General features: G+C 44.9%; 1 protein-coding gene across 5 annotated transcripts in view; it reads right to left on the reverse strand.

The window, feature by feature from the left end:
* Positions 1 to 10,487, reverse strand: part of MAF (MAF bZIP transcription factor) — a 185,663-nt gene extending 175,176 nt beyond the window's left edge. For 4 of the 5 annotated variants that reach the window (XM_053953293.1, XM_053953292.1, XM_053953291.1 and 1 more), the window contains exon 1: positions 8,868 to 10,487. In XM_053953293.1, the coding sequence (XP_053809268.1) occupies positions 8,868 to 9,952 (1,085 nt within the window). In that variant the 5' untranslated portion in view covers positions 9,953 to 10,487. Of the gene's footprint in view, positions 1 to 1,145; positions 3,864 to 8,867 lie in introns of those variants that run through there. The other variant, XR_008432919.1, reaches the window with a different exon arrangement.
* Positions 10,488 to 24,510: the final 14,023 nt, after the last annotated feature.

Genomic DNA, 24,510 nt, shown 5'->3' on the forward strand with positions numbered 1-24,510 from the left:
CGCACTTCAGATTCTTTAAAAGCCATGAAATGTAAATCCTGCCTGCTCCCATTCTTGCTCCCTGCAGAGAACTCGAGGCCTGATCCAAAAAGTCATTTTAAAAGATCCCTTTGATTGCCTTTGGGTTTAGATTTGTCTCTGTGTGCGCAGAGGTATGAAGGAAAAAGAAAGGAAGAAAAAGGGGAAAATTCAAGAACTAGGGAAAAAAAAGGAAGAAATAGAAAAAAGAAAGGAAAAATAAGAAAGAAAAAGAAAAAGAAGGAGGGAGGAGAAGGAAAAAGAAAAGGAAAAAGAAAAGGAAAAATAGAAAAGGGAAAGGGAAAATAGAAAAGGGAAAGGGAAAATAGAAAAGGGAAAATGGGAAAGGGAAAAGGAAAGGGAAAGGGAAAGGGAAAGGGAAAGGGAAAGGGAAAGGGAAAGGGAAAGGGAAAGGGAAAGGGAAAGGGAAAGGGAAAGGGAAAGGGAAAGGGAAAGGGAAAGGGAAAGGGAAAGGGAAAGGGAAAGGGAAAGGGAAAGGGAAAGGGAAAGGGAAAGGGAAAGGGAAAGGGAAAGGGAAAGGGAAAGGGAAAGGGAAAGGGAAAGGGAAAGGGAAAGGGAAAGGGAAAGGGAAAGGGAAAGGGAAAGGGAAAGGGAAAGGGAAAGGGAAAGGGAAAGGGAAAGGGAAAGGGAAAGGGAAAGGGAAAGGGAAAGGGAAAGGGAAAGGGAAAGGGAAAGGGAAAGGGAAAGGGAAAGGGAAAGGGAAAGGGAAAGGGAAAGGGAAAGGAAAGGAAAGGAAAGGAAAGGAAAGGAAAGGAAAGGAAAGGAAAGGAAAGGAAAGGAAGAGAAGAGAAGAGAAGAGAAGAGAAGAGAAGAGAAGAGAAGAGAAGAGAAGAGAAGAGAAGAGAAGAGAAGAGAAGAGAAGAATAATGACAAAAAAGAAAAAGAAAAAGAAAAAAGAAAAAGAAAGAAAAAGAAAAAGAAAAAGAAAAAGAAAAAGAAAAAGAAAAAGAAAAAGAAAAAGAAAAAGAAAAAGAAAAAGAAAAAGAAAAAGAAAAAGAAAAAGAAAAAGAAAAAGAAAAAGAAAAAGAAAAAGAAAAAGAAAAAGAAAAAGAAAGGAAAAAGGAAATACTGTGACCAAAGCCGAGGGAAGTGCTCTGTGGACATACCTAGGGCCGGGCTGCCCGTGGGAGCCGCCGGGTGACAAAAGGAGCTCCGCTCTGGATGCGCGGCCAGACGGATCCATAGTTCCGCCCAGACTCCCGTTTTGTTGCAGGGATGGGATTTAGAGAGAAACAAACAAGAAGCAAACAAACAGCGGATGCGGTCCTCACCTTCCCTCCCCTCCCGGGCGGCAGGGGCTGTGCTCAGGGTCAGAGTTGTGCCGGGGGCGGGGGCTGTGCGGGGCACAGGGCTGTGCCCGGGGTCTGGGGCTGTGCCGGGGCCGGGGGCTGTGCCCGGGGTCTGGGGCTGTGCCGGGGCCGGGGGCTGTGCCCGGGATCTGGGGCTGTGCCGGGGCCGGGGGCTGTGCCCGAGGTCGGAGCTGTGCCTGGGCTGGGGGCTGTGCCCGGCTGTGCCCCTGGTCGTGGCGGCCTGGCCGGGCCGGGCTCAGGGCAGCCTCCGAGGGGTCCCGGCCTCCTCCTAAGCGACCCCGCCGGCCGCGGCCCCGGTGCCGCGAGGGACGGGGAGGGGCTGCATCCCTGCACAGACAGCCCCGGCCCGGGACATTCAGGAACTGCTGGAAGCAGGGATGTGAAAATCCTTGCCAGAACCCTCCCCAGAGCTGCTGCTCCCCCGGCCGAGGCAGGTGCCTGGCTGGCGGCAGGGAGGCAAAGGCATGTGGGCTCTGAGCTCCGCCGACACCCCGCTGTACCCACACCCTGCAGCCTTTCGGGGACACCCAGATTTAATGGAAACCCCAAGGACTGAAGGTCCTTGACTGAAGGTCAGGGAGATGCCAGAGCCTTCGCTGGAACAGGGCATTTAGGCTCAACGCCTCCGTCCACAGCCATCGGCATCTCTGCTGTTTCAGGACAAGCTGGGGCAACATTGCTCAGGACTGTGGGTCTTTATGAATTAACAATTGAGAGCAGCACCCAGGGACACTCCAACCTCTACCCCCGCTGGAAACTTGAGGACACTGCTCGATTTGTTATTTATTGGGGATTTTTTTTCTGCATGGAGGAGAAACACCAGTTCTAGCAAACTTCTGCTCTCGCTTTGATTCCTTCCATGTAAGATGTCGTATTGAGATGCATTACAAAACAATGACATTTATTAATTTAAAAAAAGAGAAAATCATGTCACAAAGTCCACAGGGCTTCAAAACAAGCAAGGAGAGAGGCAGGGCAAGTTCTGTCCTCATCACTCACTGCACCACAATTCCAGGCCTGCACACTTCACTGTGCGTCGCAGGTGACACAGTTTTAAAAGCCAGAATTTGGAGGGAAAAAAGTGGGTGCAGCAATAGTGAACGCAAATGATCATTTCAGAGAGCGCTGAAATACAGGCAGCGTGCATTGAGGGCTGAGATGTTGTCACACTGTGCCGGGTCAACCTGATACGGTGATAGATCGCTCAGGATGGAGCTGCCTGTCTGCCAGCTACAGCCTCGCAGATCCCTGGCCTCTTGCTTTTCACTTGATAACTTAAGTCACATCCTGGACTATTTTTGCATTGTGTTGGCTTAGAGCTCACAAATCTGAATGCACTCAGCCCTCAGAGTGACAAATGTTATTCTCAGTTCTCCCCCGCAATTTCAGGCAGTCAAGAATTAGATGCAGCAGAGTGTACAGTATTTTAATCTATTGATTTATACATGCTGTGCCCAAAAAAATTCATTAGAGGAGCCTTAAAATTATGAAGTGGTTCAGTGCTCAGCTCCCTCCCAAAAAGACGAGTTCTTTCTTGGCCGCTCACCTCTGCCACGTTCTGGGGTGTGCTACATCATGTTATTCATACTGAGACCTGCACTTACAACAGAGATCTGAAGCATTTGGTTACAGACTGTGCGTGTGTGCGAGTGTGTTCAAGCAGGATTGGTTTTTGTCAGAGCTGGGCAAACAAAATCTATCCCTCTCTCCATAGCTACCCCCAGAATGGCCAAGCCTCATGGCAGCCGGTCACAACACAGAGATTCGGAAAGAGGGAGGGAAAAAAGTGTATTAAAAAAAAAACTTAATTCCTAACATTGAAGTATGTAGGATATTTTTTTTTTCCTGCATGAAATTTTAAATTCAGCCATCTGAACAGGTGTCAGAAACAGTGGGTCCATTTAGCTCCTCTGATGATCGGAGTAATAAATATAGAGGATTTCCTTTCAACACAGCACATGCTGAAATGACACCAATGTAGTTCTGGCATCTGAGCAGATAATTCTGATATATGCATCATTTCCTCCCTAAATCCAGGAAGCAGCTACAATCTCTATCTGATATTAGTATATTATGTCAAATAGAAATTGGTATTAAAATTATGAATGATTCTAGATCAAGAACTTCCTACACACTACGCAGAGGGAGGGGGAGGAAACAGCTGCATAAAAGCTTTCGGAAGGGAAAAGAAAAAAAGAGCTGGGAAAGTTCATTTTTTAAACTAAAAATTTGCTGCCGTGTTTCGTGTGGGGGGAGTTTTCAAGTGACATTTTGATTCAGCACTGGAGTTTTTGTTTTAAAAGAGTGATGAAGACTTTCTAATAAATAGAAGCTCTCCCCGCTCACTTTGCAAACGGGCACTTCTTGCTGCATACCTAGGGAGAAATAATTCAGGAAATAAATATGTACTGGTATGACTGGGATATTTACCTCCCTTCTCCTGTCTTTTTTTTAGGATTCGGTCGAGGATGACATTTTTTCAAGCAGGGAAAATGCTGTAGCAAAACCAGAGAAATACTCTCGGCCTCTGCTCAGCAGAAGCCTGGAGGCAGGGCAGGAGAGGGTTATGTTTAATTTCAGGGGGTGGAAATAAAAAACACTTAGGGGCAAGGTGGGCTGGGGAGGGAGGAGGGGGCTGAGCCTCAGTGCACACCATTTCCCAGCCAGCAAAGGGCCACTGTCCATGCACATATCTCCCAGCACCGGTCACATGAAAGTTCTTTGTAATGTAGTTAATAAATGGAAAGGCACTATAGGACTATGGGAAAAATAGGATGTTGTTAGTGATGGGCAGATTAAGACCACGCACACCTTTTGACACCCAATTGCCTGGCTCGGGCAGCATTCCACCTGCTTTTTACCTGTGGGAGAACAGTGGGATCCTGTTCCCCTTTGAAATTCCCAGGATTGTGCCTCTGAGTTCAATGGGAGCAGGATTGAGGCCAGAGTCAAGCAAGGGGTGATTAATGAATGTAGGTTATTCAGAGCAGAGCGGTTCCAATTATTCCTCAGCAAGCAGTCCTGCGGCAAAGGTGGGCGCTCCCCTGCAATGACTCATACAGAGAACCCCAATACTCACTTTGCTTTAGTGAATATTAAAATGTATGCCTAATTTTTTTCCCCTTCAGTTGGTCAGTTGGTGTGTTTCAGGCTAAAATTCAAGTGCAGCCTAAGGAAGGTTGCATTTTTGCTTTTGTTAATGTGCAAAGCAAGATTGTCATCACAATGCCAAACTGAAAGAAAGCTTTTTTCCCCTCTCAGGTTGAGGATGTGATGGGAATTTTTCCTTTGTCACCCTATTCTAGGAATTCTGTTTCTAGGAAGGTTTTCTCTTATCTCTCAAATTGTTTAAATAGGATGTTTGGTTTTTTTCCTCCGTGGAAGAAGATACTTCAGGGAGACAGCAGTGCTCTCCTTGCTCTTCACTACTCAGTCAATTCACAGTATTTTTAAAATCTTATTGCCTGTTCCTAACTTTGCCTGCAAGGAAACCTGAAGTGACAGCAGGGTGAGAGGATGAGGCTGGACCAGAAGCGGTCCTGCTATGGGCAGCCTGGGGTTCTGTGCTCCCTTGGGGGCTGCAGCACCACTTCAGTGGGGGCTCTGCTGATGAAAGGTCTTGTCCCTTCCTTTCCTTGCTCTCAGCAAGGGCAGCAGCAAGGCTTCTGAGTCCCTGCAAAAACACCTGGACGTTGGTAAAGGCTCAGTCAGGGAAGGGAAGGTGGGAGACATAATAACGAGCAGCCTTGTCTTTATGAGAGGAGATAATTCCCAGCTCGGCCAATAGCAACCAGTTTACCCACAGATTACACATTAACCAGAAAATGGAACTCAAATTAACCAGAATCTGGAGCTTGAACCATTACTCAAACCCTGGTGCAACAGCAGGTCAGATGCCAAAGGGCAGGTTGGTGCCCCGGCACTGGGGAGGGGTGAGACACAGCATCGGCTTCGGAGAGCAAGCCACCGCTGTCACCAACAGAGAGGCTGGTGTCCACCCCTGCCAAAGGGACCTCAGCAGGAACATAGTGACCTCCAGCACCAGCCACTGCCCACTGACACAGGCTGTCCTGGGTGCAAGCACTGCAGGGGGGTTCAGAGCCACACCTTGACCTTGCAGCTCGACCCTTGACAGGATCTGGAGCAGCCAGGCAGAGGGATGGCAACAGGTCCTGTCCCTTCAGGGCCACCAGCACCCGGGAGGCTGGGTGGAAAGAATTTGCACCAGCAGCAGGGGGCAAAAACACAAAGGAGAAGAAAAAGGAATCTGGTTTATGAGCCTGGGTCTGGAGATAAACCCCCCGTCCTGGAGAGGCTGGAGCATCTTTCGGAGAGGCCTCTGGCTCTCCCAGAAAGGGGCAGATAATGCCATTGAGAGAACAGGACAGCACTCTGCCGACGGACACTGCAGGCTCTTGGGGAAAGGTGGCTTTAAACTAACTGGGTCAAGCATTTGAGGAGCCTTTCAAAGTTCAAATGCCCTTTGACATGGGGAACTGCAGTGAAGACAGGCTCAGAGACCTGAATGTTTCTAGCACATTAACCTTTGGGGTTGATTGTTTAGAACAAATAACTCTCAAAAGCTGGAGGAAGTCCTTTGGATTTTTTTTTCTCCACTCCTCAGCTCTCTTTGGACTTTCTAAGGCCTGTAGCAAAAGAAAAAAAAACAACAAAACAAAACCAAAAAAAAACCAAACCAAAACAAAAAAATCCACAGGATAAAAAAATAAAAAAAAGAAGGGTGAAAAAGCAAAGAAAGGAAAAAAGGAGGCAGTATGGACCAAAATGGTAAGAAATCTTTCAATCTAGATTTGAGTGGCTCTGTGACAAGCCAAGCCTGATGCAGTGTCATCTCTTACTAGAGACAGGCATGCTTAGCTGGGATCAGATGATAAGAGGATGTGAAGTCTTCTCTTTCACTTCACTCCATCATAAAACAATCAAAATACAGGGCCATATCGTGTCATCAGGTTTTTACGCAGACCTCCCCTTTGAGATCTCCTAGAACTTGGTGGGATGATCTGAGTCACTGAAACTGCCCTCACTGCACTACTGAGAAGTCAGAAGCAGCACCTGAAAGCTCACGTTTTTTCATCTACCTGAAAGAGAACTTGTGTCCTAGCGGGTGACAATTTTCCATTTTACACAAAGCTATCCTTTTCCTTCTCCCCTCCTGAACATTATTGAGTCCAGCTCGTGGGTCAGCATCGCCCCTTCGGCAGGCAGCACGCTGAAGTACTGCGCTCGCAGTTATGGAACTTTGAACTACAGACTAAGAAACTGAGTACGGAATCAAAAAAATGCAGTTTATTATTGTAGATTATTCTCTCTTTCGATATAACCATAGAGTTGAAAATGAAAGAAAAGCACATAGGAACATCACACGTGGTTAGTTAGTAACTCAAGATATAAAACAATTTTGCACAGCAAAATATGTAAAAGAAAAAGTAACTGACAAGATTTTTTTATATTTATTGTGGTAAGATTTACTTTTCATTTTTTTTAAAAGACAGGATATCAGTCCCTGAAAATAAAATTTACTGATTATTGCCTTTAAAACTGTGGAATTTTTGAAGTTACAGAAAATCCAGTTCTGCACCACAATACAACTGTAAAAAAATCTGCATCATTTTAAAACTGTGCAGTAATGCCATCTTTATAACTGCATAAATTGTATTAGCGTTCTAAACAGGTTCATAATTTTTTTGTTGTTGTTTTCGTATTATATGCTTGCAGGTTATATCTTAGTGCAATTCAGTCCCAAATACTTCAATTTTGAAAAAAAAAAAAAAAAAAACAACCCATACATTTTTAATGTAAAATACCCCTATAGATATAAACAGGGGTGCCTCCCCCTTTTAATACTTTGGTTTTCAAATACAGTCAGTGGTATAGCAAGGACTACATATACCCAACTTATATTTAAGTTGCAAGCACATGCTGCATAAACTACTTTTTAAAACAGTCCCGTTGCAAATTCTACCCCCCTTTACATCACGACAGTAAACAATTTAGTGCATCAATCTTTAAAAAAAAAAAAAAATCTACATCTAAACAGACCTAACTCTTTCGAATTTATCTATAACATTCCTTTATCTGTAGCATACATTTTAACTGGGCTAACAGATGACAGAAACTAGAATTAAATTATATACTAGGAACCCAGAGCATTCCACATTTGACAATGACCAAACGCAAAAGGAAAAGAAAAAATGGGGCAGATCACTTAAAATTAATTTTAGACTGTTTTTTAGACAACAGCATGGTTTCAATGTCCCCCCAAAGTGGGATGTGAATTTTGTTTTTGAACATCTTTCTGAAGTTCTTTCTGTGTTTTTGTTTTTTTTTGATTTTTAATTTTTTTTTTTTGCCACATTAGGTTACCAAAATCCATTCTGGCATGTTTTTTGAGAGGGAATGCTTCAGTGCATTTAAAAGGAAGTCTGAAGTTTTGAGTAACTCAAAGCAGTTTTAGAGCAGATGCAAACTTTAATGGGAGGAAGAGGAGGAGGAAGATCAAAGGTTGCACTTTTTTGCTTTCAACCCAAAAAAGTGATGAGGCAATAAAACAAAAGGATGAATGCCATGCCATAATAGTCTCCAAAAGTCCATTTCCAAGCAAAAGAAAAAAAAATAATTATACCGTACATGACCAGCATGCAGGGTTTTTTATTAATATAATGTCTCTTTTTCATAGTCTTTTGAAACAGTTATAGTTCATTGTTGCTAAGACAAAATAGCAAGCGTAATGCATGAGATGAGTATGGGATTCTAATGGCAGACTAAAGTCTCACGTTTGGCAGATTAAGGCCAAAACTCACAGGAACACACCGAAGGTTGATGCAGGCTTGATTTTGGCAGGTTGATCTAGGCATATCTCTAGTTTTGCACAACAACGCTAAAAACTGATGGAACTCAGCAAGCTGGAGTCTAAAATTTTCACTTTTTTTTTTTTATTTTTTTGTTTTGTTTAGTTTTTAAATTTTTTTATATTTTATTTTTCTTTTTGCAAAGCTCAAATCTCATATGAAGAACTCAGGATGGAAAAAAAAAAAAAAAAGATCTGACTTTTTGGACACAGCAAGCTCAAAAGAAAAAAACCTCATGAACTTAAAAATATATATATAATGTGGATGGCAGGTTTCAAAGAAGAGCAAGCTTCATATGAAGAACTGAGTTGGTGGCGAGTTGGATCTTTCAAATTAAAAAAAAAAAACACAACAGCAAGCCCCCACAAAAAAAAAAAATAATAATAATAATAATAATAAACAGAAAGGAAACTCATGTAGAACTTTAGGTTGGCCAACACGGAGCCAGCCCACCTTAAAAAGAAAAAAAAAAACAACAAAAACCAACCCAAAAAACAACTTTGTTTTAAAATTGTTTTGAGTTTTTTTTTTTTTTTTTTAAAAAAAAGGTAATAGAAGGTGGCAAGCGGGGTTGTGGCTCTAGCAAAGCCCCCAACAACAACTCACACGGAGAACTTTTAGTTAAGGTGGCAAGGCTGTGGGAACTCACATGAAAAACTCTGGAGAGGAAGGGTTGTCGCTGCTGGATCCGTTTTCTCTGAAGCCATTGCTGACCAGCTTCTCGTACTTTTCCTTGTAGGCGTCCCTCTCCCGGACCAGCCTGGAGATCTCCTGCTTTAGGTGCTCCACTTGCTGCAGCAGCTGGTTCTTCTCCGACTCCAGGACGTGCCGCTGCTGGACCCTCTTGAAGCGGCAGGACTGGGCATAGCCCCTGTTTTTGAGGGTCCTCCTCTTCTGCTTCAGCCGGATCACCTCTTCCTTGCTGACGCCCCGCAGCTGCCGGTTCAGCTCCCGCACCGACATGGTCACCAGCTGCTCGTCGGAGAAGCGGTCGTCGAAGTGGAGGCCGCCGCCGCCGCCGCCGCCGCCGCCGTGGTGCGGATGGTGCAGCCCCCCGGCGCCGCCGCCGCCGCCGCCGCCGCCGGAGCCGGAGCCGGCGGCCGAGGAGGCGGAGGAGGGCGGCGCGCTGCCCGGCGCCGCGGCGTGGGGGTGCCCGCCGCCGCCGCCGCCGCCGCCGCCGCCGCCGTGGTGCGGGTGGTGGTGGTGGTGGTGGTAGTGGGGCGCGCCGCCCTGCGCCGCCGCCGCGGCGATCACCGCCGACACCACGGCGGCCGCCGAGCCCATCTCCTCGGCCGGCACGGAGCCGCCGGCGGCCGCGGCCAGCTGCTGCCCTCTAGCATAGCCATCGAAGGCGCCGGGCAGCGGGTGGTGGCTGCTGTTGATCAGCGCCTCCACCGCGTCCTCGGGGCTGAAGCCCAGCGCCTCCGGGTTGAGCTGCTGCGGGTACCCCGTCATCCAGTAGTAGTCTTCCAGGTGGGTCTTCTGGTCGGAGCCGGAGCCGGGGCTGGGCGCCGAGAAGCTGGGGGACGGGGGCACGGAGCTGCAGGGCGTGCTCATCGGGGTGGAGGAGAGCGATCCCCCGGCGATCAGGCGGCCGCACTGGCTGATAATGCGATCGGTCTCCACCGGCTCCTTTTTCACTTCAAACTTCATCAGATCGAAGTCATTAACATATTCCATGGCCAGGGGACTGGTGGGCAGGTCGGAGCTGCTCATCGCCAGCTCTGATGCCATCCTTTTGCTGCCGAGAGTCCTCCAGAAAGGGTGCGCTCCGGGAGCGAGGGGGCTGCTCTGAGTCGCCACCGGGTGAGCCAGCTTGATTTTTGGCGAGCTCCGCTCCGCTCTCCTGCTCTGCCTCCGATCCGGTCCGCCCCGGCGGCTCCTCTCCCGCTCCGCGTTATCCCTCGCAGAGGCTCCGCTGATGCATCAGAGCGCGGGGCTCTCGCTATTCGCCTTTTGCATAGAGGTTTTTTTTTTTCCTCCTCTCTCCCTCCCTTCTCTCTCTCTCCTCTCGCTCTTTCGCAGCTCGCGAGCCGCAGCTGGAAGTGTTAGCTGGTGTTGTTGCGAGTAAATTTGTTGTTGTTGTTGTTTTGTTTTGTTATTTTTAACACTTCATGGTGCTTTTCCTCTGGGCTCTCTCCTGCAAAGTGCAGAGCGAGGAGAGAGGTTCATCGGGGGAGGGAGGAGGGAAAGAGAGCGAAGGCAAAAAAAATTAAAAAAAAAAATCAAAGTCTGTATCGCAACCAAAATAATAATAATAATAATAGTTTAAAAAAAAAAGAGAGAGAGAGAGAGAGAGAAAAAAAAAAAAAAACAACTCGGCCTCAAAGCTACAGCAAGAAGATGAAAAATATTTAAAGGTTTGATCCGGCAGGAGAGTTTAAAGCATTGCGGAGTTTTATAGCGCCCGTGACGTCAGGCGGGACACGGGCTCAGGGCCGGGCCAATGGGCGCGCGCCGCCCGGCCTCATTAGCATAAGAGTCTAGCGACAGGGAAACTTTGCGGGCTGTCAGTCAGGGCTCAGCTGACTGTCAGCGCCCGCTTAACCCCCTCCTGGCCGCCGGCACCGCGCCCGGGCTCGGCTCGGCTCGGCTCGGCTCGGCCACGGCCGGCCCGCTCCGCCCGCGACGCACCGTGCGCGCCCGCGGGTGAGCGCCTTGCCCCGGGGCGGAGGGCCCGGGGCTGCCCCTCAGCCCGGCCGGCACCCGAGGGCGCGGGGGAGCTCCGGGCGGCCGGGACCAGGGAGGGGGAGCGCCGGACGCGGTACTCCGGGGGAGCCGGCAGCGCCCGGGAGGGAGCGGGCAGCGCGGAGGCAGCGCGGGGCTGCGCCGTGCCCGGCGCGGTACCTGCGGATGGGCGGGCGGCCCTTCCCCCGTGCCGGCCGCGGGTCATCGCTCCGCACCCCCGCAGCGCCCCGGTCACTTATTGATTATTTTGTTACGGGGACGGGGCATCGATCCCTCCATCCCCCACGCCCGCCCGGAGGTGCGAGAGCCCCGCAAGTTTGCAAACCCCGCGCTCCCCCTGCACCCCCTCCCGCCGCACTCGGCGTGCGGGCCAGGACTAATTAATTTAATACATTTAGAACTAATTGTATTTACTTTCGCCTCCCCCCCCCAGCCCCCCTTCCCGTTCGGGAGGGGGCTGGGGCCGGCCCGGGGGCCGAGGAGCGGCGGCGGCTGGAGCGGAGCGGCGGAGCGGCTCGGTTCGAACCTCGACAGCGCCATCTCTCGTCCGCAGGTCAGTGCCGAGCGCCGGGACGGGACGGGACGGGACAGGACAGGACGGGCCCCCGCGTCGTGTCCCGCCCGCCCCCGCAGCCGCCGCGGTCCCGCCCGGCCCCGGCTGTAGCCGCCGTGTCCCATCGCGGAGCAGGGAGATCCGCAGCCTGCGGGCTGCCAGGCTCGATTTTCCGACCGGGCTTTATGGGAATATCGATAGAATTAAAGTTACTTGTAATTCCGTGATAAATGAGATGTCTCTAGTAAGTAAGATTAAGTGCGGTGCTATAAAGTTGTTTATCTGAAAAGTAATTCTCAGAAACCTGACTTCTGACACTTGGTCATATATTAAACCTGCTTCTTGAACATTGTACTTCAAATCCTCCCTTCTCCCCTAGCCCGGTCCCTTCCCCCCCAGAGTTTGCTATTTATAACCCCACTCAGGGTATCACTCTGTAGGTGCGGGCAAGGCTCTGGGTGATTTTTCACCAACTGTGAAACTCATCATTTGCAATAGCCAAAGAATCTCTGCTTAGGAAATAGCACTTGGCGAGTGGATTTTCGAATGGATAACATCTTCTGACTCTGCCATTATCAGTGTGAGTGCCAGTACTAACATCTGAAAGTCATACAGCATGTACTGTTCCTGGCAGCTGAAAGGGGTAGGGCATACTGCGAATTTAGGAAGATAACTAGATCTAGAAATTATCATAGTGGCAATTCTGTAAAGATACAATATGCTATCAACATTTCTAACAAAATTAAAATACAGCTGTGCACCGTCCTGCAACACACTCGCACACACAGAGAAGCTTGATCTTAGAGATGGCAATCCATGACAAAGTTAATGCAAGTTAACTGCTTGGGCTGACTTTCCTATTTCTTCACTTGGTTGGAATCTACAAAACTTCAGGCTCACAGCATAAATCCCCCCAGGATAGGCCAATTCTCTGTATCTTTTTTTTTTCTTCTGAGCAAGATGAATGTAGCACTATATACCCCTTAACATGCTTACCTGTGAGAGACATAAAGTGTGTGTTAATATTTTTAAATGAAAAGGTGGTTGCATTTTAGAATGTACATATTGTAATATTTCCCTAGGCCGTGTGGTAGATGGCTATAGAAATGTGGCTCCAGCTCCATAAAATTGTTTGGATGTCAAGATTCAAAGTGCTACATTTGCAAACTAGTAAATTTCCTGAGTAAACTCTGAACTCTAGACAAAGAATATAAAATTGTGTGTGTGAGCTAATGGGGATCGTCTCTTAATTGGAACCAATGTAAGCAAGTACTGCAAATTAATTGAAGCTCTGACCTACCAGAGCAGCGAGTAAAATTATTAGTTGTACAATATTGTTCTTGTGTGATTGTTACACAGAACTGCTGCACCAAAATTTCTCTGCTGTTCAGTGCAGCAGAGAAAAAAGATTATTAGCAATTTTTGGATAACCTTCAGAAGCAACATTCTCCTCCCTACAGTATATAATTCTCGATTTAGTAGTATTTTTCTTTATTATTTGGCTATTCACAATGGGTGTCTAAACATTTACAGTCCTCTATTAACAGTGTTTCTTCCATAACAATCACACACTTTCATTTCAATTAGAGCTATTCAGTCTCCAGTTTTTCCACAATTATCGCAGGCCAATTCCCTGAGACTTCTCCCTTTTCCCAGCACTGTTTGTAACAATCCTGCCCCAAGCCAGGCAGAGGGAAAACTCCTCTGTCCCTCTCACAGCTTCTTGCTCCGGTTTGTTTTCAAGCATCTCCGTTCGACGACATACCCGTGGAGCCCTGCTTGCTCCCAGTGTGCTGCTGACCTGGTTCATGAGCCTCCAAACTAATGTATATTTGTTGTGGGAGAGTTTTCTGACAGGCCATGCAGGGGAATGTGAAACATTAACTCCAGAGCCTCTGGGGTCGGCCTGTGTGGAGCACGCCAGCAGCAGAGGCAGAGCTTGCACCGCTGGAGCGCGTGTGCCTGTCCCACACACCACATCCAGCAGGAGCAAACGTGCAGCTTTTGTGTTATATGGACTCACAGAGTAATTTGTTATAACTTAAACACGTATCAAGACCAACACGTTAAGTACAGTTACTGCTCCTTTTGTTTATCTAGTGTCTTATTTTATGGTGTGGAACTAAACAGTGTCCGCTGAATTTAACTATCAGACCAGCCAAACTGATTTCAGAAAGACTTCTGCAGGGTAACAGAGTGATAAGGCATAAACTACTCCTAGGTGCAGTGCTAGATAAATCCTTTTAACAGTCTTCAGATCAGTTAACAGGGTAAGTAAATCACATATCACTGTTAGCAGATTTATGGGAGAGAATTAATAGAATCAGACGAGATAATCTGGTAGGGATAAAATTGCTGAGGAAACAGTCCTGCCTTATATTGGAGGGTATGAAACAACAGTCTGATTACTGGGAGTCGTTATGGATTGCTGAATTATGAGCTAAATCATCATAAGAGTAATTCAGTATTTATTAATTCTTTTCTCTTTAAACAACTCACAGATGCAAATAAAAGCCTCTCGCTCTTTGAAGACACATTCTTTATATATTTTTATTGGATGTAATTTACTGTTTGCATTACCTGTATTTACTTCATAATTGAACATTTTGCATTCAAATTTATGTAATGCATTATGCTTGAGAATATATTTCTCCCTTATTAGCATAAATAGTCACTTACCTCATGAATTACTAACAAAGTTTATCTGAAAATATAAGTATATTTTTTATTAAGTGGAGCACAAGCATATGTACAATAAATTCTGATTTGCCAGTAGTTGTTACAGAAACACAGAACAACCCTGTATCAGAGAAGAGGGAAAAGAAGGAGCAGCGAAGAAACAGAACCAATTACTGTGTGTGTCTATGTGACGATAATTTCTTCTGTCAATGTTTTGTTTGTTTTTAATAAAGGATGAGTGACTCAAAGGTTTGCTTTAGAAGGAGCAGATGAAAAATTATCTCCTGGATGAATTTCTTCTCTCTCTTCCCCCCAAAATTTTCCGGTGGACTTGGCTACCTGGTGCTGTGCCGCTGCAGCCTTTGCTCTGGCTGAGCTCCTGCTGACCCGCTGCACGCCAGGAATGGATGCTGCTCTACACTCACTTTCTCATACATTTCCCCTTTTTCCCCTAATCCTGTTTTTATACTTGGGTTTACGTCCAAATAATCAATATAATTTAGGCCCATTCTGCAGTATCAACACAACCTTGCTTATTCAGAGAAAACCCCAAGCCTATTGACTTCAAAAACGGTGGGATTGAATCCTTGATCCCATTGAAACCAATGACAAAACTTGTATTGATTTCAGTGGAAGCAGGATCAGGTCCTTGATGTTAGCAATTTGTTTATGTCAGAGGGCTGATCCTACAAGAAATGAAAGACAGCAGCAGATCTGCTGGCAGGAAACCAGGTCTGCTCCCCAAAATCCAAAGGCAGAATTCCCATCTAAGCTGTGGTGGATCTCCTTTATGCTGAGGCTGTAGCACCGGGATGCAGCGTGGTGGGATGCCTGTATAATTTTGTCTGGACGTAGAAAGCTGGTCCTCCTGGGAGCATTCAAATGAGCACATCTATAAATGTAGCACAGCAAAATGAGCTACTTTTGCCACTCTCGCTTTTCCCAAGCCCGGCACAATCCATTTCTGTGACGACAGTTTTCTGCCCCGTACGCATCCAATACTGCTCTTTTATTTTAAGGCTGAGAAAATCTTCCCTTTAAACTCATGCTGAGCATCAAATTGGACTCCACTTGCAGCTGAACATCTTGGCTGTCTCTTCCTTTCCTCCATCAGCTCCAGTATATTTTATGTAGAATTCTCCCTCTTAATGAAACTTGCTTCTCCTCTCTTCACTTTCCAGTTTTGTGTTAGTGTTACCGAATCCACCAGACTTGCTGCATTTCAAAGCTGCAGAAGGTGAGAAAAAAAAAATTATTTCCCTATACAGTCTCCTATTTGGCCATTCTGCCCAGATCATGAATACACAACCTCTATTCAGTTGTCTGTAAAGTTTCTGTGGCTAAATTAGAAAAAAAGTAGCTTGAAAAGGCAGGCTTAAACACACATTTTGGTTGCTTTTGTGTCACATCCAAGAGGGCTTGTGTTTTAGCTCTAAGAATTGTGAGGTTTTAGCAGCTGCTTCTATTTTATTCCCCTGGTAGTGCCTGACAGTCACTATATGGAAAATGCAGCATCGGTGCTACACCTGAGTGTGTGAGTTTGCTTTGTCTACTCAGAGTCCAAATTAAGTGATGACTTTTTAGCAATCAGGATATTTTCATTTCTCATTTATAATGTTCATAAAATGCTAGAAATATTGCAAATAACGTTGTATGATCTAGAGGCAATTTCTCTCTCTGAAGGGAAGATAGCACAGAGTTGCAACTGGGAAGCTGCAAGTGATTCTGAGATGTGGCTAAAGGTTGGCATCACCAGATTTGCTCTGTGCTTGTTCCATAATGCATGTCCTACTTTACTAATTTTCATGAACAGCTTTCGCCTAAATGTAAAAATCAATGAAGACATTTTGATGCTAAAAAAAAATCTATTCATTAAAAAGAAATAAAAAGAAATAAAGACTTAAGTTGCAATAAAGGTTTTTATAAAGCTTTATGGTAGAATTTGTCATTTATAACCTGGGTGATTCAGCCAAACAGTGTGGTGTTTTCTTGAAATTAGCCAAAGTGGGTAAATGGAGAATCTGGTAAAAACTCTCGCACAAATTAAACTGAAAACTCTAGAGAAACAGAAAACTAGCATAAGCTAAGAGGAGAGAATAAAATTATTACATTAATGTTATGTGTCTGAGCTATCCTGCTAATGTCCTGCAATATGCACACTTCATTTGTATCTATTTTACCTCAGAAAAATTGCTGCTTTTTTCCCCTTCTGCTCTGCATCAAGTTGTTTCAACAGTAAGAATGGTTGCAGTGGCAGCATGAAAAAATAAGTGAATTGTATATGCTATCTCTTTCTCGGAGTCAGCTGTCAGTAAATGGTGAGGCGGGCATGATTCTGACATGATGTTTTGGCGTGTAACTGTGAAGGTTGAGATGGTCTTTATTAAAAGTTGTGAACTTCAGTAAATTTTAAACAAATCCGTGATTTAACGTCTTGAAGTGCGGGATGGCACAAACTCATTAATTTTTGGTGATAAACTGTGCTGCATGCGATGGGCTGAGCGCCATGCTCTGGACTTACTCCCTGTAAACAGTAAAATACGATAACTGCTTAAAGTAACTGATGGGGTCTTTAGCAACACGAGGTTCTTGGCTTACATGACCTAAAAAGGTTCATTATAACAGAGGAGGGCTGGCGTCGAGCCCCGCGGCTCTGGCAGCTCCGGGCGGGGAGGGTCACCCGGCACAGGGAGGGAGGGGGAGAGCGAAGCCAATTCCAAGCGGCGGCTTCTCCCCGCTGTGCGCTGGGATGGCGCGGCTGGAAACGGCTCCGGGAGGGGCACGGGGACAGGGATCGGGCAGGAAAACCTCGCATGGCAGCAATAAGAGGAGAGACACTTCGAGAGAGGTGGAGGGCTGATGGCTGCGATACAGACGGGGAGGGAGCTCCGAGCCCTCCACCCCCGGGCGCGGCTTGTCTGTCTGTCTGTCTGTCTGTCCACCGCTGGGGCAGGCACAGCGCTTGCCCGCACGGCAAAGATGCCCCATGAGGAAAGCTGTCGGATGGAAGGTGGTTATGAGCACAGAGAGTTATAAATCCAAACCCCGGATGAGCAGTATGTATGTAAGAGCACCTAAGGATCTTACATTAACTCCAAGCCTTAATTATCTGACTGAATCTGGCCTAACCTGCTTATCTTCTGAGAGTTACCCACGGGGCTCTGGCAGGAGGAGGTGTCGGTGAATACAGGACAGCTTTGGAGCCGACACCTCTGCCAGTTGAACTGGCAGGAGTCGAGGCTTAATCATGGGGAGGGGGAGAAGTGGGGGGGGGTTCCTCCTTCCCAGTCTGTCTCTCCTTAACAGATCCAGCTGACTCCAACTCCTGCCCTCTCCAGCCAAGGTGAGCCAGCTCCCCTCCCAGCCATTCCCCAAATTCAACAGCCCAACTCCACCTATGGTTAAGGATGCCAGGCAGGAGCTTGGCTGCTGGAGCTGTCGACTGTGCAGATATAGCAGCATCTGTCAGAAAATCTATGTGAAAACAGTAGCCGTGCCAGCAAATGGAAACTGTAGCTTTCTAATCAGCTACATTTGATTTGGTTTGATATATTTAACTTCTTCTTTTTTTTTTTTTTTTTCTCCCACGATTGGCAAATGTGTTATTCTTTCACAGAAATGAAAACAACCTGCAATTTACTGGATTGCTTTACAGAGTCTTGGTGCAAAGAAGTGTATGTCATTATGACATCTGATATCTTTCAGTGCCATTAATTGTCTTCAAGCGAGGGATGGAAAGCCTTATACCCCATTTTTTTTCCCTCCTACACCATCAGAATTGGTCCACTGTTACGGGAGTGCTGGGCAGACTTGGTTCAGATTCGTCTCCATCCGGAGTCTGGGTCATTCGGAAACTCTAATCCTTAACTAAAAGGAAATGATAAAAATACCCATGAAATTAATTTTCACACCTGCAGTTGGAATTAATAATGGCAACCAGAGTGGCATCCTATTTCAGCTCCCTTGAGGTGACTAACAGTCTTGGTCATTAATATAATCCCAACCACCAGAGGAATTCACTGTCTGAGGGATCTACCATGAAAAACAAATGATCCCCAGAGCTATGCCTGCACAATGGAAACTGGCTTTAGTCATGTATTAGTCATTTTATCACAAGATTGTATTTTTGCACTGGGAAGTTTGTGCTCTGTTATTAAAAGACAACAGAACAGAGCAACAGCATTTGACTTGGTAATTTGCACACAGGGTTTGATTATGCTTGAGCTTCCTCACTTTAGAAGGATGTGTGTAAATGACTAAGAGCAATAAAAGAAGTCTTCTAAGTGTGAGGTTTCTAATGCAAAACTCACACGCATTTATTACTGTCTGTGCTTAGCATCCATCCTGCATATATCTATGCTTGTACTTCATCTTGATAAGGGAGTGGTCTATTGCTAAAATGCTACTTCCATTTTCCCCTGATTCTGCTTTTCTCCCTTAATTGCAAGGGATGAAATGTGTCAAGTGTCTGCTTCACTCGGCTGGGAATCACGGTACTGCCTCTGCAATTTCCCAGCCTTCAAAGATGACATGCAGCTAGCAAACTATAAAGCTAAGCGACTGCTCGGTGGCTCTGAGCTGCCTTCAAAAGGCATTTGCTTCTAGCAGTGGAGCAGCATTAGGACTTCAAGCAGGGCACAGAATAGGTGTGCACTTGAATCCTTTAGCAGAACCATCTTTCAGAAGGACTTTCTCTAATTATGTTTGTTTAATCCTGCCCTAATGGCCACATGTGATATGCTCCGAATATCTGAAATGTTTCAGCTTTATTCTCATCTGCTGCGAAACCAGCTTGGCTTGTGAAAAGCAAAAAACTATTCCCTGTGCCCCAGGAACCATCTGCTCAGGGTGTGAGCACATTTCTACAACTACCTGTATTCATAACACAAAGAAGGTGGTCTCTTGCCTCTTCTAAATGTAAAGTCTGATATGTTTTTTTTAAGGCAATACACACCTATCACACAGCACTGCACGTGTTCTTCTGGGAGACAGCAATAACCTCGTGGTGCTGCTGAAGAGGTCTTCCTATGCCTGAAGTTGTTTAGTTGCATAATTACTGTGTCATACAAAGGGGCTTAACGTTCTTTAGCAGTGGTGCAGCGCAAGAATTAGAGAGAGAGTTGGAGATACAGGCTTGTCTCCCTGTAATTTGTACAGACATTTCAGCCACAGCTTTTTCCTCTCCATTTAGAGCAGTTACTAGGATCAGTTACTGTGAATGAAGCTTGTGTTATTCCCTGTGGAGCAGGAGACAGGTAGGGCAGTTTCTCTCTTTATTCTTTCTGTCCTCTCTACAGATTTACACCTTTTATAGCTGTTAAGGTAACTACCAAACTACTTAGAGACTGGCCTTCTTGCAGTGGCAGGCTAGCACTTTCTGGTGTTAGTTTAGCCCCAGCAGGTTTAGATTCCATCCCCTGCAGTCTCTTCTAACAGGGATTCATTCTTTTATCTGCCTGAAATTCAAGGTTCAGACTAAAGATGATTCCAGCAGCACCTGGCAAAGTCCTTTTTTGAGATATGAACCAAAATCAAGCTCTAAGAGCCACTAATAAACAGATGATACACCATAAGGTTTCTGTAGTTTTCCAGATGACTTAAAGAGCCTGCCATTAGTAAATCTAGCCTTTCAAATTTAAAGGAAAGATATCCATTGTGCCAAATTATTCTGCAAGTACTGCTGAAAATGAAAAGCCAGCTGTAGCTGGGTGGGCACCATCTCAGAAGAATCGGGATACCCACACCTTTGTGTCACCAAAATTAAACAGGTCAGTACAAAAAAGGGCATTTCACTCCACAAAGGTCATGTAGTGCCTTGTATTGCACGGGTCAAGCTACCACATGTGAACCCTGATGCCTGGTCACTCTGCTGCTACACAGCGTTCCTGGTATTAGAAAAAATTTGCACCACCATGTCAACCCACTCCAGCAGTTGCCAGCTGCACCGATTAATTTTTAACCTCCTTTTCATTTTCCAGGGCTAAGGCAGATGAGTAAACACTTCACGCCAAGCCTCAGCTGGGCAAACTGTTGTCAGCTCAGTGGAGGGGACTGTTCCCGAGGGTCTGTCCTTCCCTTCCCAGACCCCTCTTTTTGATTTTTCTGTTTGCATAGAAGTTTCATGCTGCCTGCTGGCCAGACACCAGCAAGAATTCCTCTGATGCCTGTTCACAGCAAAGGTGCTGCAAAGCTGCAGTTATCTGAGCAGAGGAGGGCTGCTATGGGATTTCCTCATGGAAAAAAAAAAAAAAAAAAAGTTCAGTTTTAGGCTTCTGGTGGCTTCTCTGAAAGATAACTAAACTTTGCATACATCACTATCTGGAACTTGATCTTGGGGTCAGAAGTACAAGCATGCAGTCTGCCTAAGCGAGAATAAAACGCATAAACCCCCTCGTTATCTTCCCTATCACCTTCTTCAACAATACCCAGGTTTGGAGAGGGCCATCCTCCTTTATTTTGGACTGGGATGGCAGCTGCCAGGGGTAGAAGCTGGGCTTCCTTGTCCTCACAATTTGAAGCATAAAAATGGGGTTCAATCTTCTGGGTATTAGTCCTGCAAACCCTCAGGCAGGGCACCTGAAATCCATGAACCCAAACATTGCTACCCAGACTGAAATTCAGTCTGATTAATGGAATGTAGTAGAAAACCCTCTTTCATTACTTAGCAGGTAACTCTTTATTGATGCTACATAAGACTTTTTTCCTCATCTGAGGCTGGATAAAAACAGAGGAAGTTTTTCAACGTTTGGCCCTTCATTTGGGAATTTCAACTAATAACACTCTGTCCTTCCTCTGTTTCACAAGTCCCCTAACTAATATACTGGGATGTGTGAAAATATTACTATGACTCATAGCTTCACAGCCCAGATCCAAACTTCTTTAGAGGCTTGGAGTGGTTGGGGCAAGGGCAAAATTACAGAAATGAAGATGAGATATGTGAGGCTTGCTCTGAGGAGGGAACACCCATAGCATATCAATGCTCTTCAGCATCACCAGCCAGGTAGTAGTAAACAGACACAAGAAAAGTGCTCAGTACATCAGACTTTCTCGTTAGAAGCAGTTTTCATCACCATGTGTCCAAATTAGTAAGATATGAAAAAAATATACAGTATTCTGGAAAGTTGAAGGTATTGGTCTCACCAGAAAACCCAGCAGAAAGCCCAGGGATGGGATATCAGTTATGAGAGCAGAAAAAAAATCTGTGAGGAAATGAGCAGTACCCGGTACTTAGTTTTATCTCGTTTCAGGTGTTCTCTCCTCATAATTCATACTGACAATTAGCTATTTATTTCTGGAAAACACAAGAGCTGGTGAGGAGGAAAAAATTGCCATCTGATTCCCTTTGGCTGTCAATTCTACCTAAAGCACGTGCTACAGAGGTTTGATGAAACTTTTCATTTGGACAGAACACAGACTGCCCCAGGTGCGGCACTCACGAGTGTCCAGTCATGTGCAATTCAAGGACTTTGTGGTAAACACCACCTCTGTAATGCAGAAAAATTAAAGTCATTCTCACCACAGCTGAGACTGGCTCATTTGTGAACAGGGTGCAGTGGATGTTGTATCGAGCCTAGGAGGATCTGACTGTTTTAGGAATAAACCTTTCAAAGAAGGGAAGACATTGATAAAAAAAATTGAGGTGCCACAGAAAAGGCCAGATGTTCAACTTTTAGGTCTTTAAAGGGCATGCAAATTTTTTCTCATGGCTGAATGTGCATATTACCCATTGATGTGATCACTTATGCATCCAGCTCATCATCTGAATAGGCAAATATCATATCTTCTGCAGCAACCATACTCAGAATTTAATGCAAAATTCATTCTTTTTGAAAATCAGTCCCCTAGAACACAATGGTAAATCATGCACGATGAAGTGATATGAAGAGAAATGCTGCACCCTTCTTCTGAGGTCTTTATTTCTTTTCTCTAGAAAAATGTCTCCACCTTGATGCTGAAAGCCACAATTATTATTTCTTCATAGTCACACTGTGTCGCTGCTCAGTGGCTCACATCATTGATTGGGCTCCATTATGCTAAATTCTAGAATGCCCAAAGAGCTAAATATAAAGCAGGAGACAACAGATACAAAAATAGATGTGGACCACAAGGTAACCATGAGCCACAGCTACCATGAGCCTGCAGTAGATTTGTCTTCTGAGGTGCAGTGAAGCAAAGCTGGGGTGACTCAGGACGTGACAAAAGAGCACAAAGGACGAAGGGTTAGCGGTGGTTCTCGCATCACTGAATATCCACACTGAAAGGATTATCCTGCATCATGATAGATGACACGACGGCTTTCATGCAACCCATGACTGAATGATGCCCAAAAATGAGGGTTCTGATCCCACATGATGAACTCACTTGTCTTTTTTTCTTTTTTTTTTTTTTTTTTTTTTTTTTTTTCTTAACAGAGGTAGGATTAGTCTCCCAGGAACAGCCAGTTCTGAGCTCTGCGTTTTGCCTTGACTTTTGTTTCCTGGCAGCTCTAATGATTATGGGGTATCTTGCTCATTTCCTTTCCAACCACATGATGTTTATAGCTACCATGTTTGAACAAATAGAACAAATTGAATAGCAGATGATATGTAATACATATCATAATATACATACATAATATACATTACTAATATAATATAATATAATATAATATAATATAATATAATATAATATAATTAAAATGTACTCTACATTTGTATATCAGCTTGTTAGCAGCAGTACTGACCTTAACAAGAATTTCTTAGAATCCCATCTCCAGGCACCAAAATCCTCGTGTCTCTTTGGTATGGAAAGATGCTTTCCATTCATATTATGACCCACTGTATTTAGCTGCTCTCTCACACACAATGGCAGATGTATGTAAGAAAAGACATGTAGGAAAGCAAACATGCCATGATTATCTGTCTCCAAAATGAATGCTTATTCAGGAAGACAAAACACTCTTCCCCTTGCTAAGAAAACCTAAGCTATGTTATGTTACACAAATAACATGCCTGTAGTTTTGGTGCCATAAAGCATAAATCACAATTTAGCCCTCTGCAAAAAGCCTCTCTGCCCTGAGCTGCTGTGCCACGGTGCCCGAGGTGCACCTTCCTGGGAGGAGATGGGCAGAGCTGCAGGAGGTGGCGAGGAGAAGCCACGGCTGCCCCTGCCACCACTCATCATCTCTGCAAGTGCCCAACTGGGAGCAAACTGGGACCTAATCTGAATGTGCGCTTTTTTCAGGTGATGTCAATGCAATTCTTGCTTTTCTCCTTTTTAAATGGGTATAGGAATTTTGGATCTGTGTCAGGACTGTGTTCCCTTGTGCAGGATGGAAAAGGATTTTTAATGAAAACAAGCTTCGGTTGTGAATATTTTAATACGGTGCCAAAGTGGTAACAGGATGATAAAGTTTTGATAGGCCTGGTATTGGCTTTTATTTTTTTAAGGGGGAACTCCTCTCTCACTAACAGAAAAAGCATTTTTAATGCCAACATCAATATAAAGTGCTGCTGGGACTTTTATATCTTTTCAATATCAGGCCTATGTTCAAGGAGAAAAAATAAATGCAGTGTTCACAACCATTTGACATTATAGCTGAATAGCTTTCAAAAAGCTCTTACCATGTTTTTATGCACAAAGTATGATTTGGAGGTTGGGCATGGAAAATGAGGGAACTGGAGGGGAATCTTTTTGTTAATTTATAGATGCTAGCTGAAATGTTTAAGACCAATCTTTCCAGGGTCACAAAATGGTGTGGAGATTGGTTTATTTTGCAAATAGCAGAATTTTTTCTTCTTCTTTACTTTTTTTTTTCTGGCAGCATCAATAAATTTGTTTGATGCACTTTAAATGTTTAATTAAAACATTATGTTAGCACATTTACTGTAAGTGATAAAAACACTTTGGAGGTGGTCTTAAAGCAATTGGTGGCTCTGAAATTGCTAGACATGCACTAGTAAATCAGATACAAAGTCCATAAATTGGAACGATTCTCTTTCAGGCCTGTGCCATTTCACAGATATTAAAGCTGCTTAATTTAATTCCTCAGTAATGTGGAATGTGTACAGCCGCTGATGTCACTTCTTCAGACTGATTGTTTAAGGTCATATAAACTCAGGTCCACAGAGCACAGGATAGAAATTCCCTCTTATATTAATACTGTTTATAATTCAGTTCTCCTTCAATCCCTTAATCAGAAAAGAAATGTTTATTGTGTGATATTGCTATAAAATAAGTAGGAATTGTAATGAGTACTTGAAAAAGTAGAAAAAATATTCACTAAATCACAGCTACTGGTACCAAATGTCTCTTTTTTTTTTAAGCAGGCTTGTTCAACTTGAAAGGAAAACTTATTTTTAATGTAAAGCAGTCACTTTTATATATGGAATTC

Source organism: Vidua chalybeata, chromosome 11 (genome assembly GCF_026979565.1).
Source record: "Vidua chalybeata isolate OUT-0048 chromosome 11, bVidCha1 merged haplotype, whole genome shotgun sequence".
Taxonomy (NCBI): Eukaryota; Metazoa; Chordata; class Aves; order Passeriformes; family Viduidae; genus Vidua; species Vidua chalybeata.